At 43.1% G+C, this 26,084-nt stretch overlaps 1 protein-coding gene across 4 annotated transcripts in view; it reads left to right on the top strand.

Annotated features, from left to right (window-relative positions):
- The first annotated feature begins 2,021 nt into the window (after positions 1 to 2,021).
- klf8 (Kruppel like factor 8) overlaps positions 2,022 to 26,084 on the top strand; it is a 33,166-nt gene continuing 9,103 nt past the window's right edge. Inside the window, exons 1-3 of one of the 4 annotated variants that reach the window (XM_058415024.1) lie at positions 2,022 to 2,351; positions 15,390 to 15,494; positions 22,927 to 23,398. In XM_058415024.1, the coding sequence (XP_058271007.1) occupies positions 2,325 to 2,351; positions 15,390 to 15,494; positions 22,927 to 23,398 (604 nt within the window). In that variant the 5' untranslated portion in view covers positions 2,022 to 2,324. Of the gene's footprint in view, positions 2,352 to 14,927; positions 15,147 to 15,389; positions 15,495 to 22,923; positions 23,399 to 26,084 lie in introns of those variants that run through there. The other 3 variants (XM_058415023.1, XM_058415026.1, XM_058415025.1) reach the window with 3 other exon arrangements.

Genomic DNA, 26,084 nt, shown 5'->3' with positions numbered 1-26,084 from the left:
TACATTTCAAAAGATTTAAAGGTGCAATAATAATAAGCTGGATGTGTAAGATGTGTAGAACAGGATTAAAACAATAAACAAACAATGGTTTAAAGCTGTGATCTCAGGACAAAAGTATTACGTGGGAGAGAAAACCGGTTTGGAAAAGTGTGTTACAGTCTGAAATGCATGGCTGCGTTTGTATTTCCCTCCTGTCAGTCATTTTATAGACACGCCCTCGGATCACTTGACCCCGCCCACTGATAAAATGCTAATACTGCAGTTTGGCAGCACATGACGGCTTATTATGGAGACTGCAATTGCATTTTGCATTTACAATTGCATTCTCATAAAACATTACGAGTGTTTATTGTGTGTTTGAAAGTGATGTCATGACGGTCATAACTAATGCTAATGAAGGTAGCTGAACCTCCACTTCGTGTTCATGGGTGGAGAAAATTCTGGACTGGCTCAGAGTAAACTCTACTCTTCCTCAGCTCCACCTACTTAATGTTTCTTCAAATGCAGTTTAAAAGCTATTATTGTTAAGTTGTTATTATAATTACTATTTCTCCAGCAGTGTAAGAGGACGTGCTGTTCATCAGAAAAGAAAAAACAAGATCACCGTGTTCAGGATGGTCACTGTGGGAGTAATTTTTATGGTTTAGAGTATTAAGAGTGTATTTATATGGTTTAGAGTGTGTTTGAATGCATTCCTGTTTGTGTTTGTATAAAATAATAAGAATCGGAGGATGGCATAATTGGGTTGTCAGGCACCACCTCCGTTTATTGATCACTTCAATTTACAGGTTTAACAATGTAGGGTTTAACACGACATGCGGGACGAGAGGTTCGGGTATGTTTGTTGACCTTGTACCGGGTCTGAACGGCCTGTGTAGTGTGAGTAACAGTGTTAGTGACATCAGTCTGACAGGCTTTCTCTGCAGTGGATGGAACTTGGGCAGCAGCAACAATTCTGGTGCGGCCAGGGTGGGAGCTGTGCCCAAGGCCATCGTGCCCAGCCGTAGGCGTATTGGTGCCTCGAGAAGAATAGAACTAGGGCCTGAGCACTTCGAAGGGAGTCAATGGTTGAAGGAGACAAAGCTGGGAGTTAATATGAAGAAAATATATAAGATAGTACAAAATGTAATAGAAAAGAGCCATAAAAATTAAAAGATGGAGCAGTGGCCCTGAGAACTTACCCAATGCTGTCCACTGTGTTCAAATAAGCTGTTTGATGAAAAGCAAGCTGGAAAATTCCCACGGATAATGGTGAAGATGCCCATTGTTTTTTTAATGATTGACCTAGAAAATTTGATTATTCGAAAAAGCTAAAAAGTGAAATGTCCAGAAATAACCTGATGTTCCAAAAAGAAAATGGGCGGGGCTTTCTCAGCTAAAGAGGTGTTGGTTCGAATATTATGAAAAGATAAGAGAAACAAATAAAAGGAGTATGTTGTGGAATGTTATTTTCAGAGGTTGTTGGGATGTTCATGGATGAGCAGCTCAAATTCTTGATTGCAAATCATCCAGTCTGCCTTAGTTAGAGTCTTGCTCAACTGAGCTGTCGGGTCAGTGTGTGGCGTTAGGAGTCAATAGCAAAGTATTAACGGAGTGTCGGGTGAAATTATTTTCCACACCACTCGAGGGTGTGGAATTGCATTGTTGATGAATTTCCTGAAACAGCACGCGCCGAAGCCTTTCATCCCTTTACTTAAGTAAATGTGTATGAATGTGAGGAAGTCATGAAGAACAAGAGCATCCGGTGCGCGATGACGTGATTAGGTGAAAGGACAAGGGTGTGTGTTTGGTGAAGCTGTTGGATTAAAGGGTCGGTGTGTGTCGGTGTGAGTGAGTGTGTGTGTGTCGGTGTGAGTGTGTGTGTGTGTCGGTGTGAGTGTGTGTGTGTGTCGGTGTGTGTGAGTGAGTGAGTGTGTGTGTGTGAGAGTGAGTGAGTCGGGCGGAGGGGTGGAGACGCAGGGTGGGGTCACACAGAGGCGGAGGAGAGAAGCGGAGAGAGAGACTCTGAGCCCAACCCCGAACACGGCAACAAACACAGCTGCTGAAAACGACGCCGCGCACAAAGCAAAGCGGATTTTTTTTTTTGTTTTTTTTCCTCCTCTCTCTCACACACATCAGGGCCGACATGATCAAGGAGACTCTCTGAGACCAAAGCCTACTGTCGCTCCTTTTTTTTATTTTGTTATATATATATTATTATTATTCCCCCCTTTTCTTTTCCTCCTCCGAAAGCTGGAGCTTAAAAAAACTTGTTATTCAAATCCACCACCCCGCCCGCTGCACTCCACCCCTCTGTACCGCTGTACCCCAGCTTAGCTACCGAGATGCACACGGAGGCTCGCAATAAGAAAGTAAGTCCTTTTCTTTATTTCTATTCTGTTGACCAGACCTCGTTTTCCTAGCTGTCAGTCCTTACTCTAGCGGCCAGGCGCTTAAGCATTCTGAATGAGCAGCCGAGGCTCGAGATTATCACAACATGGTTCAGGTGACACTAAATCACCTAACCGATTAGCTTAGCTAACGTTACCTGGCTCCCGGAGCTAGCTATCTCGAGCTCTTCCTTCACTCCCTTCCTGAGTAACTCGTTTCAATAAAGCCGGCGTACTTTAGCTAGTATAGCGTCAAGACACGCTCACCCCCACCCACCCCTCTCCCCCCTCTCCATCCTATCTATCTATCTATCTATCTATCTATCTATATATCTATCTCTCTCTCTCTCTCTCTTTTTCTCTCCCTCTCTCTGATATCCGTGTCCGCTCCTCGTCCTCATCGGTGCAGGGTTTTAAAGTGGTGAAATGTGAGGCAGGAAGGAAACACAAGCAAAAGCAGCTCGCTCGTGAGACACCATCTTAGTTTCTTAAAGAGACAGGAACCTTCCAAGTGGAGAGCGGAAATGTGGTAACGTTCATCTCTGTACCAGTGTGTGGGGTCGAATTATTTCACTTTGCTTCAATTTTGTCTTCTTCTTCTTCTTCCCACCCCATCCACACCTCCGACTCATTTTTTTGCACTTACGTTATATTTCAACTCGAGCACGTTTCCTGTCGATGCCTGCGGGGGACGAGGGAGACATCTGTGTGAGGGGTTTTTTTTTTCTTCTTCTTTACCGTTAGGTTCCACGCAAAATAAATAAATAAATAAATAAACAAAAGTGGGGGGGGGGCTCATTAAAGGGAAAACTCCACCCTGATAAACACAATATATTTATATTTCAAAAATCGTTGAGGTTCATACACAATATCGGTGGTTGGTGGTGTATTTTTGTTATTTCTGTGAGAAGATGGAGGGTGTGTGTGTGAGAGAGAGGCTCTGACGTCACTGGGAGGAGGCTTTGTTATTGCTAGTAGGCTAGCGTGGATCGACGATAGCATTTGCCATCCGAAGTGTGTCTGTCCTTAGCTTTAACAAAAAATATATACAGGGTTGTAGTATACCTTTTCCTTTTCATCTGTTCTGTATACTATATGAACGTTTAATACCCATCTACACCAACATCCAAAACATCTTTCTTTGCTGCTTCACGGCTAATAACTTGTGTTTGCTTACAAATCCCACCTTTAGCTTTGCAAGTGATCCTGCCTTTGTTATAACAGGTAATTAAGCAAAAAAAAAAAAACAACAACCCAAAACTGACTAAACTTGTAACTAATTTCTGGTATTTTTCCACTATAATGAGGTGTGATGTATGTTTGGCCACGCCCCCTTCCGAACGCTGTCAAACCCTTAGTGGATACTGTCGTGGAAAGATGATAATTAGGTGGCACGTTGACCTTTCACACATGATCTCACTAGCCTTATCGCCAGCACAGTTACAAAGAGCGAAGAGACAATTTTCAGCGGTTGAATTTTGCCTTCACCGTTTCCCAACATGGAAGTCAGCCGTTGTGAAAGTTATGCTGTTGATGATGTCTATAGCGTGAAAGTTGAGGAATCTGTTTAACTCAGATTGTTCACATGGAGAGCACCGGTATATGCAGGCAACGTTATTGGAAATGTAAAAAGCAGATTGGTCTTGACTAGACACGTTATTGCTAAAGATGAATACACGAGTGGATTTATTTTTTTGTTTATGGTCATAGTACCGATGTGTATGTAATTAGTACTTGTCGGCAATCAAATGTATTGCGATTGTAACCTGTACAGCTGCATTATCATCTCGTGACAAAAGGCTTTTCTAATGTAGACATTTACCTTTACTCACCTAGAGTCTATTGTGTAGATTTGGGTAGTGCACCTTAACAACCGAACATGTTTGTGTTTGTTGCTGTATTATGTGAAACACCCTTAGAAATAGATTCTTCAAGGGGTGGAAGCAGTAAGCAGACACACACACACACACACACACACACACACACACAAAGGAGTGGATATGCTGCAGAAGGGCTTGACATTGGTGGAGTCACTGAGGTGAACACATCAACGTGTTGCTATTGGAGGAAGAGTGAATGTTCCAGCCTGGGTGTGCCAAACATCTGGTAATCATTAACAACCCTGGACAAACTTTGGACAAACTGGTTAAACACTCTGCGCCCATTCGCCGGTTCCAGCCCTAGGGTGTAGTCGAAGAAGCATTGTGCTGAGAAAGCATCACAGGTCGAAGTGTCTAGTTATGAAGGGAGTGTCTGTTTTAGGCATCAAGACAGTTAGGGTCTGCCTCGGTACCAGAGAGGACAGTTATTTTTAGGAGCTGGGTGTCTGTAGCATGCTATCTCTGGGTGTGACCGAGGTTGTGTTTTTCTTTAACGAGGCACAGCTCATCCCCACACACAAACACACACACACACATTGCGGTTCTTTCAGTCTTTGTTTTAGTTCTTAGTCTGATCGTGATATCTTAAAGGGACTGTATGGGTAATGACTGTATTGCGAGGGGGATTTCATGGGGTCTTTGGAAAATGTTATTTGGGAGGCCTACAGGTTTCTGATCCGACACCTTCGACTGTATTGCCGTGAAACGCGTCTGAAAGTTTCACGCTTTCAGTCGCGTTTCATGTAAATGCTGTTGACATCATCTGAGCTGAGAGTTAAGCCTACTTCTCTTCCTGCACACCCAGTAAAGTTGTTCTTCACTCCAGATGACCACATTTGCCAAAATCTGACTAGATCAAAGCAGGTACAGCTCATATGGTGCAAGGTCGGTGTTCATAATGAAAATGGAGAACCTGGGGAAATCAATCAGCTTGATGAAACGCTGTGATGAAGCAATAATGGAAGATTCTGGAAGACTTTATCATTACCGTTACAGTGACCATCTGTTGTACTATTCCACTCACGGTTTCTCACAAGTAACCGAGGCGTTGTTTTCTTCCTTTCCACCAATCATTTCTCCGATCTGACCCGACAGTGAATACCAGTCGTTTGCTCTGAATACCTGTTCACCTGAAAACTTGAGGAAAACCTTGAATCACAAGGATCTACGGTCTAATCGGTATCGCCTGTTGTTGTGAAATCGTATAACGTCCTAATTATGAGATTGGATGGCTGGTGTAATAAATTAAAAAAAAAAAAACTATTTGGGATTATTATTGGGTGTTGAATTAGTGGCCTGATGTGTGACAGCTGTTCCCAGAGAGCGCCACGATTCCAGCTGTAATTTAAATGACAGCCTCGTTCTGTTACCTCGTTGTTTCTATAGTAACAGCTCATTAACAGGAAGCGCCTTTTTCTTTCTTTTTTGTCTTTAACTTCGAACGAGAAGAGAAGCTTGGCGAAGGTAAGGACGAATGTTCATAGCTGCCAGTGGTTCGGCTTATAACGGGTTATACTCAGGGACCCGTTTAATTGTAACATAAATTCCACCAGGCAGATCAGAACGGATTTATTTAATAAGCGTTACTTAAAAATTTAAAATGAAGTTTTATTTGGAGAGACAGAGCTTTCCAGCGCTGAACTGTGTCCCTTTATAGAGTACAGGGTTGACGTCGGGGCTTGGACCCCTGAATGTAATAACGTCGATAATGTGGATTTATTTCACTGTGGACTTCCTCACTGGCTATGGTTCAAGGACAACTGACACAACGTGTTATTCATTAATAAATGAAAAAGTGTAATTATTAGCATAGCGCTGTAGTGGAAGAGGAATCAAACACTTCTGGATAGTAACTTCTGCATCGTGGATTATTTTCACATAACCGTACACCAAGGGCTTACACTATCAAAGATTTTTTTTTTTTAACCATGAATCCCCTCGGTACAGTGGAACTAGCTTATGCTATGCTAATTAGCATATACTGATAATTGGGAATTCACGAGTATCCCTTTACAGAATTTCCAGTTTTGTTTTTTTTTCCCTCGTAACTGCGCAGCCCTCAGGGCCGTCCCCAGGTACACAAGACTACACATGTAGTGAGCTGACGACTGATATCGAGATAAAAGCCTCCCTCAGCGTTTGGTTGGTGTTATTCTCGGGTAAATGTCTGGTGTCAATCACTTTAGGAAGAGTAAGACACGCAACCTTGCTAACGTTTAAGAAGCTAAGACTTCGCTCTTTTTTTGTTTGTTTGTTTACCATGCGTGGGACTCATTTTCTTCAGGAGTGCACATCAGGGTGGAGAAAGGATTAGTCTTTCAAGAGCAAAGGCGTTGAAGGGGCTTGGATGTGATGTGTTGTGAGGAAGTGTGTATATACCCCCCCGCCCCTTCCTCTTCTTCCTCCTCCTCCTCCTCTTCTCCGGTGTTGGAATGTGCGAAGCCGGGGCTTACGTGAGCAGCGGCCGTAGAAAACGGGGATATATTTATGCGCGAGCGCGTATTAGGGTTCGAGGATATCGTCCATGTCTCCCCAGATCGGAGGCGATGTGACGGAACGATCCCCCCACCACTGCGGCACAATCATTAACCAGGGAAAGAATCTCGTCCCCATAGCAACCCCTGCAATTCTGCCAAACTGGCTGCAATGAAAAAAAAAAAAGGGAGCGGAGGGGGTGGGGTGCTCAGGGGTGGAGAGGGTGTGTCTGTGAGAGTGTGTGAGTGTGAGAGAGTGGAGGTGGGGGAGGTGGGGGAGGCTATTGATGTTGAGCACAGTACATGGCTCAGATTGGGAGGCCATTGGCAGTGGGTAATACAGAAACAGTTCTCAGGCATTATTTCTATTTTTTGGTGTGTGTGTGTGTGTGTGTGTGTGTGTGTGTATATATATGTTCTATTCAAAAATGACATGAGTCATAGAGTCAGTGTGTGTCTGCTTCAGTGCTAATGGTATTCCAGGGAAGTATAACAGCCTGAACTCAGGTATGCACTTTGGGCATAAACAGTCTGTGGCCCTTCACTGACATCACTAGTTCCCTCTCTCTCTCTCTCTCTCTCTCTCTCTCTCTCTCTCTCTCTCTCTCTCTCTGTGTGTTTCTCCCATTCTCTCCCTCTCTGACTATCTCACCCTCTGTCTCCCCCCTCTCTCTCCCTCTCTCTGACAATCTCACTCCCAGTTTCTCTCTCTCTCTCTCTCTCTCTCTCTCTCTCACCCTTGCTTGCTCACTCGCTCTTCCTGTCTGGGGTGTTCAGCCTCCCTGTAGGGTGTGTGAAAAAGAAACTGAAAACTAGAGTCTAGAGCGACATCCAGAAGACTCGTAAAACTGATGTTTTTGCTGAAGCGTCAAAATGACTATAAAATTCTCACCACTGGTTTGGTGGATTAGTCAAAGCTGAACTATATATCATTTAAAAAAAATCTGTTCAGTACTACTAGCAAGCCTTATACAAATCAAGTGTGTGTGTGTGTGTGTGTGTCAGAGAGGGAGGGGAGGCCTGTGGGAAGTAGCAGCAGGCCTTTGCGTCAGCAGGGTGTGGTGAGATAAGAGCTCGCTGTCTCTGCCTCTGCTGTGGCGACTCTGCCAGCCATTTGGGAGACACTCCTAGGGGTGTGTGTGTGTGTGTGTGTGTGTATTTATGTTAGCCTTTGTGCCTGTTAAACTCTTGAATCCCAGCTGTCATCTTGGGAACTGTTAAGCGCAGACCCATGCTGGAGTGTTGACGTAATTTTACTGCAGAAGTGACAAGCTAAAACACACTACTGCCATTCAGTGTGGCTCTGTGCTCCTTCTCTGTTTCGTCTGATCATGTGACTCTGCATGAAGGCCTCGCTGACCTTGTACCAGGGTCCATTTTATGACTTCTCATATCATCTCTGTCCGAGCACACGCATCAACTCGCCTATCAGACCAGAGAAACCGCCATGTGCTTCTGTACAAACTTTTTCCTCCATCTCAGGTTATGTATGCAGAGGTCACGACTCGTTCTCACGCATCGCTACAGAGGAAGGGTGGAGCGGTCTCAGAAAGGTCTTTTTTGCCTCATTCGCTCATGCTGTGTGGAAGAAGAGAGGGTAAGAGAGACCTCAGGAGCGTACCACAGACATTCAGAAGTAGAAGTATCTCGGTTGGAGAGAAGCGAAAGTGTACAGATGGAGAACCGCAGAGTTGTACTGTGAGAATGCAACACTGTGAGAATGTAATGTAGACAAGAACAAGCATCACACACTTTAGAGATTTTATGTGGCTGGATTAGACACTAACCCCCTTTTTGTTAATTTATGTAATAATATTACCAGCTGTGTAGTCGGGAGCTGCTTGGTGGCAGCGGCATCATGGTGGATTTTTGCAGTAATGGCACTTTGTTAAGCTCTTTTTTTCCAAGACTCTATAACCGATGTTAACTACGTATGTGTCTAATGGCAGCGAAGTCGGATATACGTTGATTGATTTTATTTCATGTTAATAAACTCAAACCTTCCTTCACCACCCATGACAGGAAGCTCGGGTGCCCTGCGAGTCTCTTGAACCCAGAGATGCCATGAGACAGGGGAAAGGTGCAGGACTTCCAGGCCATGATGGTTACTATGAGAAAGTCCTCCTGTGACCTCCTATACAAAATGTAGCGTATAATACAATATAACTGGCGCATACGGCACTGGATACGGAGGCAGTGTAACATGGTGTCAAGTTGATGATGGGAAAATCGTTATGTCGCACTGATGTAATGTCAACTTGGTATGCGTATATTCTGTTTATGATGCCTTAACCCCAAAGAAGGAGAAGGACATGATGAGTAAAGCATCACCAGATGCCCATACACAGTGAAACATGAGAAAATGTACATATGAGAAGCCGAAGAAGGGCTTGTACCTTTAAGGGAGTTATGCAGAAATCCAGAGGGAGAGTCCTTGCATTATAGCGCTCTCTCTCTCTCTCTCTCTCTCTCTCTGTCTCTCTCTCTCTCTGTTACTATTGCCTGTGTATCACCCTCTCTTCCTCTCTCCCTCCCTCTCCCTTTCTCACACACACCCCACACAGCTGTGACCTTACGTGTGTATTCTCTCTCTCTCTCTCTTTCACCCCCACTCTTCCCTCGTTCCCTTGGACGGCCACGTTGTCTCCACAGAGGGACACAGTGACAGCACTGACCAGTACAAAGAACAAGATGTGCCCCAGGGCCCAGCAGACTGCATTAAAGTTGTGCTGCCCTGACATACGTATGCAAACTCACTCACACACACACACACACACACACACACACAATAACCCCCTTAATACCTCCACCATTAGCTTAAATCTTAACCTTAGACATAAATGAACACAATCCTGCAACAGCAGTTGCTTAACGTTGCTTAAAACTACTTCCCTTTTAGCCAGAAGTCTCTCTGCACCATATTAGGCTGTGTTCTTTGTTGGAGAAGCAGCACTGGAGAAAGCAATGACAAAAATAAGTTTACTTGTCAGTCAGGGGCATCATAGAGGTCAGTTCACATTTTGGTCACGAGCTGGCAAAGTGCCGCACCGGTTGTGTTTCCACGCAAGGGTTTTTATTTTTTTTGCAAAGACGTATTGCGAATTACGAAGCCGATCACGAATATTCTAAACTCTGTAGACAAACTTCATTTATATGCATGCTGCATGAAATCCGATCCAAAGTTATGCGCATGCGTGGAGCGAGTTTCAGCGTCCATGCTGTAAAAATAAGAGTGTGAGTCGTGCTCGTGTGCTTGTCAAGGCTTAAACGATTTCCATCCGAGTGTGATTTTTCAACAGGCACCAAGTTGGTCAGCTCAGGATTTCTGAACTTTCAATATCCAGGATGCTCTGCTTGGTGAAAGTAACATGTAATGCATGTTATCCAGTCAGTTCCGGTTTTCTCCTGGCTTTTCTTCAGAAATGTCAGTGTGAAGACCGTCTCACTGTCCGTCCAACCTCCCGTGAGCTCTGCATTCCCCAGCTCTTTGACTGCATTGTGACCCCAACACACATGCACAGATACTGCTATCCTCAATAATCTTCAATCGCCTATTTAACAGATTATGGACATCTCATTCGGCCGGATAGATATTTTGTTCGGACTGACCTCGGTTGAATCCGTTCCCAGTTGTAGTGTTTATACGAATTCACGAGTTTTGAGTCAGATCATTAATAGATTATTAGGCTCAATGTAAACATGGGCAGTGGTAATGTTCTGCAAAATATCCCTTTCTGCTAGCCTTCTGGATCCTTGTGCATTAGCCGGCTTTCCTAACTCATGAGCTGAGCCAAAATCAAAGTATACAGGTTCCAGAAGTTTCCATGAGTCCCCGTTCCTAATGTGAACTGAAGGCAACTGTATATAGGAACTCTCAAACATCTATGCTAAACATTGTTTTATTGAAGGTGTTACATATACCGTGTATATATTATATATAGTTGCCTCCATGACAGATTGATTATGTAGGATTATATGGTTTGGGAGAAGGTATTAGAGAGAAACTCGCATTAGAAATGAGGCGACTGTGGTGTGTTTGCAGTGCTTGTCAGTGTACTTTGGGCTACCTTGTCCACAGTATCTCTGCAGCACTCCCACCCCTTTTTCCACTGGCATTGATTGTAGGGAGGTTGAATTGTTGACCCCAAACCAGTCCCACCCCTTATGTCAAAGCTGTCACTCATGGTTCTTCTCTCTCTCTCTCTCTCTCTCTCTCTCACGATTGCAATCTCACCCCACCCAACCTTCCAGATGGTAGGGCATGTAACGGGCAACTCTTGCTCTTTGCAATTTAAGCCGGCTTTTGGCTCTGATTCTCATCAGGAGTATGGAAAACAGGTATAGACGAAGGTTAAATGCCTGCTCATTTTCCTGCGCTGCAAAACTGCCCCTCTGAACCCAGCCCATCGTACTCCCCCAGAGTGGTTGTAAGGGGGTGGGTCAACTCAGGGCCCCATGCCAGGGTAAAGCACACTCTCCAGCTCGGGTTACTCGATTGTGCAATGTGCTGCTTTGAACGCACTCAAATTCAGTGCCCTTAGAAGTTGACGCCCTTGGCCTCACGTGGTTAGTCTCAGCCACTTGCCTTTTTGTTTATGGTTGTGTTTTTCAGGGACTGTGACATCTTTACAAACAAAAGTACAGCAAAAGTTCATCGACGTCTGCTGGGGTTCTGCTTGTCGGTTTTAGTTTTCAAGATTAAAGTTCTTAAAGGAAAGGAGCAGTCACTGGTCTCTCTGAAAGTTTCAACACTTCTATAATGTCCACTCTGTCTATCACTTGAAATACAAACAACATTTGCAAAATAAACACTTTTTTTTTTCCTGCCATCTTGAGAAGGTATGTCTTCATTCAGTACAACTTCTACTTTGTTTATTCTTTTGTCAGATGCTTTTATCCACAGTGACATACAAGTGCAGCAGGATACAATCCAAACCTAGAGCTAAACAGCTGAGAGATAAAGGTCTTGCTCAAGGGCACAGCTGTGGCTTTCAGGTTGTCTGTGGATTTGAAATTAAACTGACCTACCACTGCCCCAAAGTGGAGGCCTGGGTTTACTGAGAGATAAGTTGGATTTTGTGATGAATGAAGCTTAAACGTTTGATTCCCTTTGTTAGCTCTTTGCATCATGACCATGTCTTGCTCTTTGGAATTAATGGGATGCAAAATTCACTAGTATTTAGATAGAGATGTCCTTAATATTCAGAACTCCACACTTTTCACCAAGTGGTATGGCATGGTATGATGATGATTTCATAGTCTACCATTCTGTTCATTGTCCTACTGGCCTGTAGTACCCAGGGTTCAAAGAGCAAATGGTATTGGTCAAACCCAATCTTCTGATCAACCGGACCAAACTGACCTGTGGCCTTTGAGAAGGTCCAGCATCCAAGCCTTTCTGAGTGCTTTGTGGAAATGGGGAACCAAATGGTGCTGTGAGGTGATCTAGAGCAGGCTTGTGGAAGATCTGAAGCCTGGGTGCAAGGTGAATCATTCCGGTACGGATGCCAGTCCTCCTCACTGTCCACTTATCTATGTGGTTTTGTGCATTGTGAGGAAACCCACGAGAACATGAGGAGGACACATGAAACTCCAGGTACACCACCCCAAAAACATTCAGAACAAGTTCTACAACATGGTTGAGTCAAGTGAGGAACTCATCCAGGAAGAGTACAGGTCCATATAGTTTATATTGTGGTGGTGTTTTTATTGTGTTGTACTACATGAGAAAAAAAATCCCACAAACACTTCTGCATCACAAGTCAAAGGTTTTGAGATACCATTTCCAAACATTCCAAACATTTTAAGTTTCCTTTCCAGAAGGGAAGGAGGCAGTGCTGTCAGGTGCTCTGGGTGGGACTGGACTAAAATGTTTGAGAGTGGTGTCCAGGAAACTCCACAGACTTCTGGGAGGTCCTACAGAGCTTCCACGAGGAACGCCCGGAAAAACTGACTGATCGTTTGGACCGAGGATGAAAAAATTCATTTATTAAGAACATTTTTATGGGTCTTCAGTCTTCTGTGGTGCAATTGAATATACCGCCTTCGGATTCTTATTTACTGGAGTAACGTTTAACAACATTTTATGACATCACACAAGAATTCAAGGACTGATAACAGTTCTGTTTAATACCTGACCCGTTTTAGATTGAGTTTCTGCCTGCTTGTAGGTCATGGAGTGTGTAGTTCATTGTTATTACGTTGGTGTATATTCTTTAGAAACCTCATTGTAGTCATTATTGGCTCATGGATTCAGATTAGGTATTGGCGAAGTATCAAGTGAATGACTAATCAATAGTGTTTTATGTAATTAGACATTACATTGCAGGGAAAGAAATAGAAGTCGTTTGTAATTGTTGCTTCGTGTGTGAAGTGAATCTAATATTCCGTGTGGAATTTTTCAGAAAGGGCATCGTCCTTCCTTCGTTGTCGTCGTCATGGCACTCCGTATCGTTTTGTCCATATTTTTGGCTCAATACCGTTATCCTATTGGTCCGATTCAGGAAATCCCATCAGTATATCACTGTAAGGTTTCAAGCATTGATTTTTTTTGCCGTCAGAACAGTTTTAAGACGCTGCTAACGTTACCGCTGAAGGTCTGGACTTGTTGACGTTGTCGGCGTGTCGATTTTTTTTCCCTTCTCACGATGTACCACTTGAAAAACAACGATAAGTGATTTAATTTAATTATCCAGAAGACAGGAAAGCAAGGATGTCGACCTTTTCAGATTTAAGGAGAGCAGGGGAAGGTGGAATGAGATCGCAGGCTGTGCAGTCGGGAGCTGCTTGCTGGCAGTGGCGATCACGACAGAGCTCAGCTGTATGGATTATATATATATATATATATATATATGTGTGTGTATATGTGTATAATTCCTTTAGAGGTCAGTTGTTGAATGTCTATGGCTGACGTTTTCACTGTTGATCTGCTCAAAGTGCTTGAGCTAGCGTATTTAACTATCAAATGATGTTTATTTCCCTCTTTCGGCTAAAATGTGAGCACATCCTTAGTAAATATTGTACTGATACAGGTAACTGGTCTTGAGTTACCAAGTAAAATATACGTTGATTAGATTTTATTACACATGAATGAAATGTATACCGTGATAGAAAGTTAAAGTTTGCACCAGACCAGAGAGCAAGATGAGAAGAAAGGGGGCGGGGCTTCCAGGTGGTGTGGGTTTATATAGGAGTGTTCGAAACACTATATTTTCACTATATAGTCGAAACTCCAGTGTTAAAGGTTTGTCAGGTCTGCTCATATAATAGATTTTAATATAATCTATTTTAATCAGAGTATTGGTATCAGATATCATGGCAGTGTAATATCATAGAGACGTCTAGGGGATATATGAACTGGTTCGAGGGTCTGCAGCCGTATATGTTTGCACGTGTGCTGTGGGAAGGAATGAGAGAGGGTGGGTTTTGGTTAGCGCTGCTATCCCAGGCAGTCGTTCGTACCCAGACTGCATTGGGGAAGGGGCCGATGGCCGCGGGGGGTGTGGGAGTTAAAGAGTGAAGCCATGACCTAGATTTGTTCTCTCTCTCTCTCTCTCTCTCTCTCTAATCCCTTTCATGGCCATTCTCCACACCAAGCCCCTCCCTGCTGTGCAACTTCCTGCTGGGGAGTAGAGTCACACCCACCCCACCCTTTTTTTTTTTTTTTTTATTCCTTAAATTACTCACAGTGCAAGTTCCCTGGGGAGCTTTAACACACACACACACACACACACACACACAGGCTATTTCAATCACAGATACACTCGCTCACTCAGGAATAGGTTGGTCTCAGGGGAAATAGATTTCTCAATCTCAAACTTTTACACTTTACAGTATACCACATGTTCCACAAGATAATTCCGTCATTATGCTGTAATATTAGTAATAAGTATATAAAGTACTAACGACGTGTGTGTGTGTGTACATAATTGCATACATGTGTGTATTTGTGTGTGTGTACATAATTGTGTACGTGTGTGTGTGTGTGTTGTGTGTACATGTGCAAATGTGTGTGTGTGTGTGTGTGTGTGTGTGTAAAGTCAGGATGAGGACCACATGGAGTATAGCCACACCCTGGCTGATTGGTGGCCACACCTCTGTGTGGAATCTGCTGCAGTCACATGGCCCCCAGCATCCGCCCCATATCTAAGCATTACCACATTTCTCTCTCTCTCTCTCTCTCTCTCTCTCTCTCTCTCTCCTCTAAAAGAACAGGGTGTGACTGTACTGAGCTGAGAGAGGGAGGCTACACAGGATCTCTACACTACTCCTCCCTTCTCCTGTTTTGCTTGCTGTCTTTTTCTTTCGTTCTTCCTCACTCTCTGTCCTCTTTCAGTCACCTTCCCATTTCCAGAGCAAAATCTACTAATTTTTTATTTATTTAACACCGAACATCTAGATTGATCTCGGATAGCTTACAGAAGGTAATAGGAGACATGTTTGGGTTCTAATTTCCAGGCGTAGATCCGGGCTTTCAGCATCATTTTGTTGTTTACATTTTAAAATTGCATTTGAATCTCTATTTGTTTTGTTTTTTTAATCACGACTATGTGTGTACATTACATTATCCCTTTTTAAGTAAGCGTCCTTAAGCGTACCTTTTCAAAAATTTTGCGTCGCATTAGGCGTATTTATCCTGACTAGCATGTTGTTGTTTTACTTTTCAGTGCCAGACGAATCCTGAAAAATCTAACGCTGCTACCTCAGAGCCCTCCGAGGAGATGCCATCCATACAGATCAAGCCTGAGCCAGAGGAGGTGGAGTGCACGGTGGTGAGTGGCCTTTTGTGTTTGGGGAGGGGGGTCAGTTGGGCTAGGTCAAAAGAGGTGTGGTCAAGATGTCATTAAGCGCTATAGTTAGCTCTACCCTGAGGTCAAACTTTTAAAGATATTTCAAAGGCAAATGGCAGTAGTATCTTTTAGTCACGTTACATCACTAAACATCTTTCCACACATTTGTAACCCGTCAGATTTACCAAATGTGTGAAGGACAGAGTTGTTACATCGGGGCAAGTATCACGCTGCCCCATGCTTGGGGGAGAAGATGAGGACAGGATGGGTAATCACAGGGATGGGTTTATTTTTTTACGGGAAGTTGAGCTAGAATTTCTTTTTAAAATCTGTACCTTTTTATTTATTTATTCATTTCAATAGCAAATATTCTGAATCAAATCAAATATTTTTTCACAAACAAAAGTGTAAGTGCAGGCAGTGAGTTCCATTGCATAAGACGGCGGAAAGGGAAAGTGGGATTATGGAGTGGATTATATCGGAGAGAAGGGAAAAAAATTCAACGATTTCAGGACTGTGTGGTTTGTAGTGAGGTGTACTTTTGTTAACACCTGGCAACCCTGGTTAATCATAATGGCTCATCTGGAAGCACACCTGCTGTTTCGAACCCACTCGTGTATGGCGGATGACGGAATGTTTACCAGTCTTAACTGTCTGTCATGAGGATACTCTAAAAATTCACTAGATATCCGCCTCGAGTGAGAGCTTCTAGGGGTAATTGTCGTCATTAATGGCATCATGCAACCCCGAAACCTGCCATCACGAACGCTTCCACTAGCCATAGCGAGGTTGTTTTTAAGGTAAATTCTCTGAGCTCTGACTGTTGCTTATAGACCGAATGCTGCTTTTTCGTTTTAAGTTTATATTTCCTCTTTGTCTTCCTCCTTCAATACCTTTCCATTTCTATCCCTCTCTATCTGTTCGTTCCAAGTCTCGGCTAGGCCCTAATAGGATACATCGAGGGAGGCTTCCGTTCTGCCGTAGTCATGGCAACGGGGCTCTGGCGGGAGTTGGAAAGGCTGTGATGTAGCCAGCCCACACCCCTCCTTTTGTACACACACACACACACACACACTCCTCACTCTAACCCACTCCCTCACAACACTCCCACTCCCACACACTCCACTCCCTTAACCATGAGGTACACACCGAAGATTATATACCTGCAGGGGAAGACACACACACACACACACACACACGTCCTTGTGTGCTCTCATCTCGAAGCTAATGGGGGCATTCATGCACAACATCATGCTCCACACCCTTTCTTCTACTATTTGTCTTCTTTACACACACACACCCCCACCATTTGGGCTTTTATACATCAAAAGTCTGCAAAAGTCCGTTACTACACAGTGACATGGTGTGAAAACGGATCCAAAAGCCAGACTGTTCATCCCCAAGATGACCAGTTGATCCGTGACATAATGCTGCCAAAGTCGGTTGTGTTTGATCAGGTGGCACCGAGAAACAATTTCTTTCCAGTGCAAACCTTAGTCATGCAGCCTGTCAGTGACCATTGAGTCAGGTGATCACACAAGGGGACACGCCCTTCGTTTTTTGAGTCATCCAGATGTTTTATAGGTTCGGAAGCATCGCAAGCTGAAGTGCTAAGTAAAGTTCAACAACTTACACATGTTATAAACACTTTATTACAACATCTTATTTTTCTCTCTTTGCAATAGAAGTCACGTTGTTAATAATTTATACATAAATTATAATCTTAATAATGCTGATTCTTATAGATTATAGATGAACAGTCATGTTTATAGTAATGATCATAATCTTCAAACTTAAAAATCTTAAAAATCAAACTTAATAGTAATGTTAAAAGATTATAGATTATAGTCTAAGAGTAATGTTTAATGTTCATAATCTTCTAGATTAAAGCTTAATGTTAATGTTTATAGTAATGTATGTCCTGTATAATCCTGTATAAGAGTTTATACCCTAACAGTAATTTTTATAATCATTTTTAATATCTTGCAGATTATAGCCTTCTAGTATATAATATAAAGAAAATATAAAATATATGTATATAATAAAAAGAAAAATAGAAATGTTTATGTTCATTTTAATCATAGATTATAGTCTAACAGTTTAACGTATGATCTTATAGGTTATTTCTTAACAGGAATGTTTATAGTAATTTAAATGTCTTATTACTATTTTATATATTAAATAAAAATAATCCTATAGTAATATTTAGAATTATAATCTATTAAAGTTTATAGTAATGATCATATTTAACAGATTTTAGTCTGATAATATTAAGCTAATATTAATGTTTATAGTTTATACTTAACATAATACTGATATTAATAGACATTAATTTGTCTTACTTTATTATCCTAATTTATTTATGAGAACTTTGCAATAGTCTTTAAAAACAATTTTTTAGGAATTTTAATAAGTTTTTATTTTTTTATTTAATAAGTTTTTATTTTCTGAAGCATGCTTTTTTTATTTAGGCTTATTTTTTATTAAATACTTATATTAATTAATTTTTATTTTTTGTTTTTATTTATTTATTTATTTTAATGTGTTTATTTATTTAGCATGGTCAATAGTCTGTTATTTGAATGATCTTTGCTCGGTACTGGATCTGGTGCCTCTTTAAGCGTGTATAAAGGATTGAATGTTGAGCTCAGTAGATCCTCAGCGATGGAGCTGCTGCAGCGTGATAAAGACGCAGTTGCTTGCCGCGTCGTCCGGTCAGATGGTTGTTAAAGGGTGCGGCCAACTACCACACCCTCTCTGAGTCTCTGTCTGGCAGTAATAATCTCCCTCAGCAGCCGCTCCCTTCATCAGTTCCCGCCTCCTCCTGTTTATCATCCATATCTCTCTTCACACTCTGGCACATCACACGGCAAACAGACTAATGACCTACCTCACCCAGGAGACGGAGTCCAGCGCAGACATACGGTACCTTAACCCGTCTGCTGTGTTTTCTAGAAGTTACACAAACAAGCCTGGGTATGGTTTTGTCTTGAAACAGAAGCAGGAGGGATGAATGCACTGTACTTGCTTTGGTGGAGCTTTGAAACAGGAAGAGAGTCCTTTGCTGGGGCTCATGGAACAAAGTACGACAGAAAATTTTGCCCCCCAAAAAAAATGATGATGAATGAATTAGTTCAATTTCTAGAGGTACAGAATTTCTACATCATTTTTTTACGAGCTGCTATCAGGGAGTCTCGCAAATGTTTGCTCATGAAGTTCAAATCTAATAAAAATATTAAAATATTCTACTTGGAAGCAGGATTACATGACATTAAAATACAGGCATCCAGGAACATTTCCCCATCATTACCTAATATCGAAAGGTGTTTATTCCTCTATAAATTTGTTAATTAATGCAACATTATTGTGTACAGAATTATATACAAAACTCTTCTTACAGCTGTAGAATATCTTTTAGATACATTGGAAAATCTGGACCATTAGGGATTTGCGTAGACGACTTGAAATTTTACGCTCTTCATTTCATCCTGAAATAAAACTGATCGCTGTGGAATTTGGACTAAAGTAAAACCGAATTCATTAAGAGGCGATCTAATCAAGTCGAGTCAGACTAGCAGATTTAACACAGAAGAGAAAGTGCTCTCCGAAGACAATGACTTCGAAACAGCAATAACAACAGTATATCATTAATCTAGAAAGCCTACAGAATAAAAATAAGTCTAAAGACAAGCTTGTTCAATCTCGGAGAATCCTGATGTTAAAGCGCAGGCTGTTTCAGAGCTTCAGAAAAAGCCTGATCTCCCTTTTACAACGTAGATACAACGAGGAACGGATCAACAATATATATTATTCGGTCAGAAAAATGTATATGTTTTCAATTCTTTCCTAAAATAATTAAGTTCTAGGCAGTAAAATACTTAAATGGCTTTGTTATTCATACTCATGTATCCTCAATTGCTCCTTATATGGTAATAAGGGGGTGTGTCCAAACCTGTCCATGTTATATAGGTCCAGAGGATTTGGTCCGGTTCCGATATTGTCCGATCTTTCAGACTAAAGGTTTTTTTTTTGTGTGAAGTTCTCCTGATTAAGGTGTAATTTTTTTTTTCTATGAATATCTCCAGAAATCTCTTCCCTATAACACTGTTGAAATCATCCATCCATCCATCCATCCATTTTCCATACCCGCTTTATTCCTAATTAGGGTGGCGGGGATCTGCTGGAGCCTATCCCAGCACACATTGGGCGAAAGGCAGGGGTACACCCTGGACAGGTCACTAGTCCATCACAGGGCCACATATAGACAGACAACCACACACACTCACACTCACTCCTATGGGCAATTTAGAATGACCAATCAACCTAATGGACTGTGTATTCTTGGGTCCCTGCTAATAAAGCACTGGACTGTACCGGTTCATGTTCTGAGTTTATTCTGGTTCGGATGGAATTAAACGGGATGTGTACGCTATAACGCGGTAGAGAAGCTCAGCAGAGATTCATAATGCACTCTGATGCTTCATATACGAGCAGGCTTTAGCTTCTATAGCATCAGTGACGAGCTAACAGAAGCTAAAAGCAAAGAATTAATAAAAATTACACTTCCTCTAGCTGGAGATGTTCGGCGCTGTGATTTTGTAAATTTTATTCCCCCGAAGCTGAAAGCACATTTTTGTTCCTGGGTGTGGAAAAAGATTTCCGAGTAAACTGACCTTCTGAAAATACATTGACCCAGTTATAGACTCGCTGACCCCTCTGAGCTCTAATACGCTGCGGTGGAGGGATTTATTCCTCCACTACACAGTGATTACTTGGACTTTGATTAGCCCACGGAGCGTAAGATCAGCAGGGCCCAAACTAGGGGTCGTGACCTCGTGCGGGGGTCGCACCATTTACAAATGCCCACAACTAAAGAGGACCGGCTCTGTTTTTTTGGTCGATATCGAGTGACTCGGACATGGTGGAAGAACCTTCAGAAAAACAAAGACGAGAACGAGGTTATGTTTTTGTTAAAAATGGATTTCTGGGCATGATGGTCACGATGCTGAAGCTTGAGAGTCGCCAATGTGTGTTTAAGAGTCAGAATAAGACACGCCCCCTCATTAACATATCAGGGGTGATTATTGAGAGCCGAGGAAATGGTACATGATAAGGATTTAAATAAATGTTGTAAGTACAGGTTTGTTGATGGAATTGCTCCGAAGTTTTGAGTTCTGTTTATTTGTTGTTCAGGAAGTGTAGCAGTAGTTTTTTGTTGATGGATAAAGATGAAGAACACCGGAGTGTTCCTCAGATGATGAATGAAATGATGAGTATCGGCCACAGAGGCACTGAAAATATAGAGCTGTTGAAGGTATTTTTTTCCTTTTTCCCAAGAAATTGGCAGTTGATTTAGTACAAAGGCCCCCCCCACACACATCCCTTTCTCTCTCTCATTCTTTTTCTCTCATTCTGTCTCCCTGTCTCTCTCTCCCTCTCTGTCACATCCCTTCTCTCTCATTCTTTCTCTCTTCCATTCTCTGCTTTCTCTCTCTCTCTCTCTCCCATTCTGTCTCTCTCTTTCTCACACACATCCCTTCTCTCATTCTTTCTCTCTTTCATGCTCAGTCTGTTTCTCTCTCTCTGTCTCTCTCTCCCTATCTCACATCCTTTCTCTCATTCTCACATCTCACATATCTCCCCCATCCCATCCCATCCCCTCTCTCTCTCTCTGTCTCTCTGTCTCTCTGTCTCTCTCTCTCTCTTATTCTTTTTCTCTCTCATTCTGTCTCTCTTTTTCTCTCACACCCCTTCTCTCTTATTCCTTTTTGTTCATTCTTGGTCTCTCTCATTGTCAGTGTCTCTTATTCCCCCCCCTCTCTCTCTTTCTGTTTCTCTCTCTCTCTCTCTCTCTCATTCTTTTTCTCTCTCATTCTGTCTCTCTTTCTGACTCTCTCCCTGCCTGTCTCTCTCGTTCTGCAGTGCAGTCAGTGGTATGAGCTTGGCTCTGACCGAGCGAGCGAGCTTTGGATGAGAACATTGCTCTCTTTTCTCTTGGCAGTCCGTCTGTTGGGTTACACGCCACTGGATGCTGGAGAACATTAGAGCTGCATCGAGACTTCAGCTCCGTTCATTATCCACACTTTCACGGATGCCAGGACGCATCCAACATTTTCACCACCCCCACCCTCCCCGAGCACCGAATTCCCCTCCGCTGGTTTTGTCCGCGCTACTTTGTGTCTTATCTCATGGCTCACATCAGATTGTCTCACAACGGAAAGCGGCAGCTATTGAAACGTTCTCGATTAACGTAGCGCGCGCTGAGCTGATAACGAGGCTGCTTATCAATGCTTTTCTCTTCCGGCCTCGAGTAGCTGAAGGAAGGACGGGAGCGAAAGGTGGAGTGGAGGAAGGGTGGAGATGGAAAGAGGGTGAGGTGACAGGGTGGAGGAACAGAGCAAAAAAAAAAAAAAAAAATAGGGGAGGGCGGGAACGAGGGAGCAAAGGCGGAAAAATGACTCAGCTGATACCTCCCAGTTTCCATGGTAACCGAAGGCCTTTCCCACCCACTCCTTTTTTTTTTTTTCTTCTTCTTCCTCTCCCTTTTTTTTTTTTTTTTTTTTAAAATTCTCTCCCTCTCTCTGCCTACTCGCTCACTCCTTTTTGTCACGTCTTTTTCCCTCCTGGCACCTAGCCTTAACTTCACGGCCTCTTTATTTACAGGCTGCCTATGAGGGGAATTAAACGGATCAAATTCTTTGTTATTCAGTTTCACAGTCTTACCCTGTAGTTCCATCAATGTTTGCTTGGGCCTCTGACACACACACACACACACACACACACACAGAGTTTACTGTCTTTCCTGCTACTTGAACGCAGGCTGTACACAATGTCTTCAAGGAAAGTGTCATTTATGTTTATTTATTTATTTTGGGTCGTTTTGTGCTCACTGTGTGTATGTGGCTTTTTTGCCTTAAAAGATCTGGAGAAGTCTTCAACTGTGTTTCCAAGGAATATGAAAAACTAGCCCCCCACTGGGGTGTGTGTGTGTGTGTGTGTGATTGGCTGGCTAGACGCCAGGGTTTAGGCCCAATCCTCTGCTGCACTGAGGCCCCATCAGGACAACCATTGTTCCTGAGCTGGAGGAGTCTTCTCTTCTCTTCTCTTCTCTTCTCTTCTCTTCTCTTCTCTTCTCTTCTCTTCTCTTCTCTTCTCTTCTCTTCTCTTCTCTTCTCTTCTCTTCTCTTCTCTCCCCTTCTCTTCTCTTCTCTTCTCTTCATCGCTCTCCCCTTGTCTTTTTCAGCTCTACTCCCTTCTCCTCTTCTCTTTTTCTCTACGGTTCTACCTCAGTAATCTTCATCACCCATCCCTTCTTCTGCTTTTTCTTTTCTATTTCTGTTCTGCTTTCTGTTTCTCCGTTTTCCTGTTTTCACACAGACTGACCTTTGACTGACTCTTTTTCTCTTGGCAGAAGCAAGAGCCTGAGGACGACTGCCCAGAGCCGACAGACCTGAAGCTGAAGTCCTCTCCCCCTCCTCTCTGCATCATTAGCACGCACCCGGTCGACGCAGACCAGACCGAGCCCGTGGACCTGTCGCTTAACAAGCCCCGCCCCTCGCTACCTATCGCCGTCACACACACGGCCACGCCAGTCAACCCTGCGCCGATGACGGGTGGCATCAGCACCAGCACCACCCTCCCGGCCGTCCTGGCGTCCCCGGGCTCCATTCTGACTCAGGGTGTCGGAGGACAGCAGATCCTACACGTCATCCACACCATCCCTTCAATGAACGTTGCAGGCAAAGTGGGCCAACTTCAGACCATCCCCGTGGTTGTACAGTCTCTGCCCGTTGTCTACACAGCCGTGCCCGCTGATGGAGTGCCCGCTGCCGCCGCTGCCATCACCGTGCCCCTTATTGGCACAGACGGCCGCTCCGAAGGGTCAGGTGAGGAGAACGCCTTATCTCTTTTCCACTCTTTCATTCCTCTCGCTGCTGTTTTATTTAGTGTGGTATACAATTCCTGTGGTGTCGGGTAGCTTATAGTATTCATGTCCTACGCAGAAAACGGAGCGCTCCAGGACTCGACTAAAATCAAGAAGCTGATATTCCGTTAGAAATTGTGTGATTTTGAGACTTTTTTCTTCACATGAACTTTGAAGCTACCTGAGCCACTTGTCAGATTTCTTTCTAGTGAGATTATGTACACAAATACAGGTATTACCTGTTCAGCCATCCATCCAAGCATCCATCCATGCATCCATCCATGCATCCATCCATCCATCCATCAACCCACTCACTCATCCATGCATCCATCACCTGTCCATCCAACCATCCCTCACCTACCTATCAATCCATCTATTAGCCCACTTGGTCACCTATCCAATAGTCCGTCCGTCTGTTCGTCCGTCCATCCATCCATCCAATCTAACTCACCCACCCAATGCCACTCCACCCATCCACAACTCTCCTATCCTCCTCTTCTATCCCTCCATCCAAACATCCATTTATCCATCTACTAAACCACTCACTCGTCTGTCCATCCATCCATCCCTCCATGTCAGAGTTGAAGGTGGATCTGGAGTCTATCCTGTGAACAGCTGAGGTAGGAATACCCACCTCAAGAACATTTGCTCCTTTTATAGCTGTTAATCCACCTCTCGGCATATTTGTGGTAAGAAACCGGAGATCCTGAGAAAAACACACGTCCGAACCCTCCAGACCAATCCGAGGACCCTGAAGCTGTGAAGAATCAGCAGCTCTACCCGCTGCACCAGCATCTGTTGTGCCACGTCCCTGTTCATTAGTTTTATTTTATTACATTTTTTACAGTAGCGAGGTGGTAGTAAAAAGTAATTAAATACAGCTAATGAACAAGTTTTTGAATCAAGTGGCTTTTTAGTATCGAAATTGATTCAGCAGCCGTAACCCGATTATCAGGTTAAAATCCAGGCGTCTTTATTGGATTTCCTAGACACCACTAATTGAACATGTTAAATTATCTACTCCACAGACGGAGTCAGACGCCAAAACCAGAAATATTACTAGTATAGATGAAAACACACACACTGCAGTCATAGGACTCTTCTCTCTTCCTAATCTCTCTCCCTTTACTCTTTCTCAATCACTTGTCTGTCTCAATGAATCCTTTTCACATTGTTCAACACACATTCGCACACAGAGATATAACACACATGACTCAGAGCTCAGGATTGACCACCACGCAGGAATTGCAGGGATTTGGAATGAATGGAGCTTTAAGCTCCGCCCACAGACTCGGTTTCTCAGGTCAAAAAGAAAATCATTGATCGGCTCACTATATAACGAGGATTATTAGAGCACAATTTTTGATCGGATCCTAGCCGTCACACCTTTAGCCATTGTCTAAGTCGCTCAGATCCTTACACCTGCCCATTTTTCCTTCTTCCAACCCGTCGTCATCATCGACACCTGACTGCTCACCTGCTGCCTCATAAATCCCACCCCATGATAGATACCACTTTAACAAGATCCTCAGTGTCAGTGTAAGCTTCACATTTCACTGGCTTTAATGTTGTGGCTGATTGTTGTGTGTGTAGGTCTATCTCGGTCATCCGAGTGGACGTGATTTCCCCTTTTTTTTTTCCCCCCCCATCCTGTAATGGTTTGTTCCGTCTGAATTTTTTTTTTTTTCTCTCTCTCTTCTCAATGCCCTTTTGACTTCACAGCTCTCTACTTCACTCTGCCAAAAAGGAAATGAAGCCTAATAATGAAAACTAAGACAAAGATGGGAAATGAAAGTGAAAAACACAGCAGGGGATATTTGGGGGGGATGAAATTAAGGGGATTTTTGATGGATTCTGCACAAAGAGAATGATTAGAAAAATTGTCTGCTTATCATACTGGCCATTGCGATTTCCCGAACCCTGAGAAAAGGGATGGGCCGTGTTTTTATTATTTATTTATTTTTTCTTTGGGTCCGCCCAGTGCTGTGTAAATGTCAGGGGCTGAATTTAAACACTGCTGAAGTGAATTATGATATTTTTGGGTGTGGTTCCTGTTTTACAGTGGCTTATAAAGAGGGTTTAGTTTCACTTGGTAATTTCATTGCATGGAAAAACATTGAGATGGAAGATCTCTGAATGTAAAATGACACACACACATACACAAACACACACACACAGTTGTTGAGTAGAATAATATTGGGATGCTCTGAGAGAAGATGGAAGCTTGCCAGGGCTTTTCATTCCAAACACTTCCCTCTTTGATTCCGACTCCAAACCAACCGAACTGCGCGAAGAGCGCTCTATTCTCTATTCTCTTCTCCCCCCAGGGGGTTCATATTTGCCCCAAAGAGAGAGACCGAGAGCTCTGCCCACGTCCTGCTCGGCCACACCCATTTTTAATAAGGACCTTGAGGTTAATTTACGATCTCTTAATCTTTCTGTCTTTTGTGGACGCGCCCAAAGAGCAGTCTGCATACCACAGCCACACCCAACTATAACGAGAACAACTCACCAATTCTGTACGAGACGCAGCGAGGGAATGGCTGGATTGCAGAAATCCATCTCTCTCTCTGTATATATTATACATTTTAATCCTGAGTTAAATCTAATGCATCTGTAGTGCAGGTCTGATTAGACACTTTTTTGTT

This window comes from Hemibagrus wyckioides, linkage group LG18, assembly GCF_019097595.1.
Source record: "Hemibagrus wyckioides isolate EC202008001 linkage group LG18, SWU_Hwy_1.0, whole genome shotgun sequence".
NCBI lineage: Eukaryota > Metazoa > Chordata > Actinopteri > Siluriformes > Bagridae > Hemibagrus > Hemibagrus wyckioides.
Note: the sequence above shows the minus strand (reverse complement) of the source record. Positions and strands in the feature narration are given on the sequence as shown.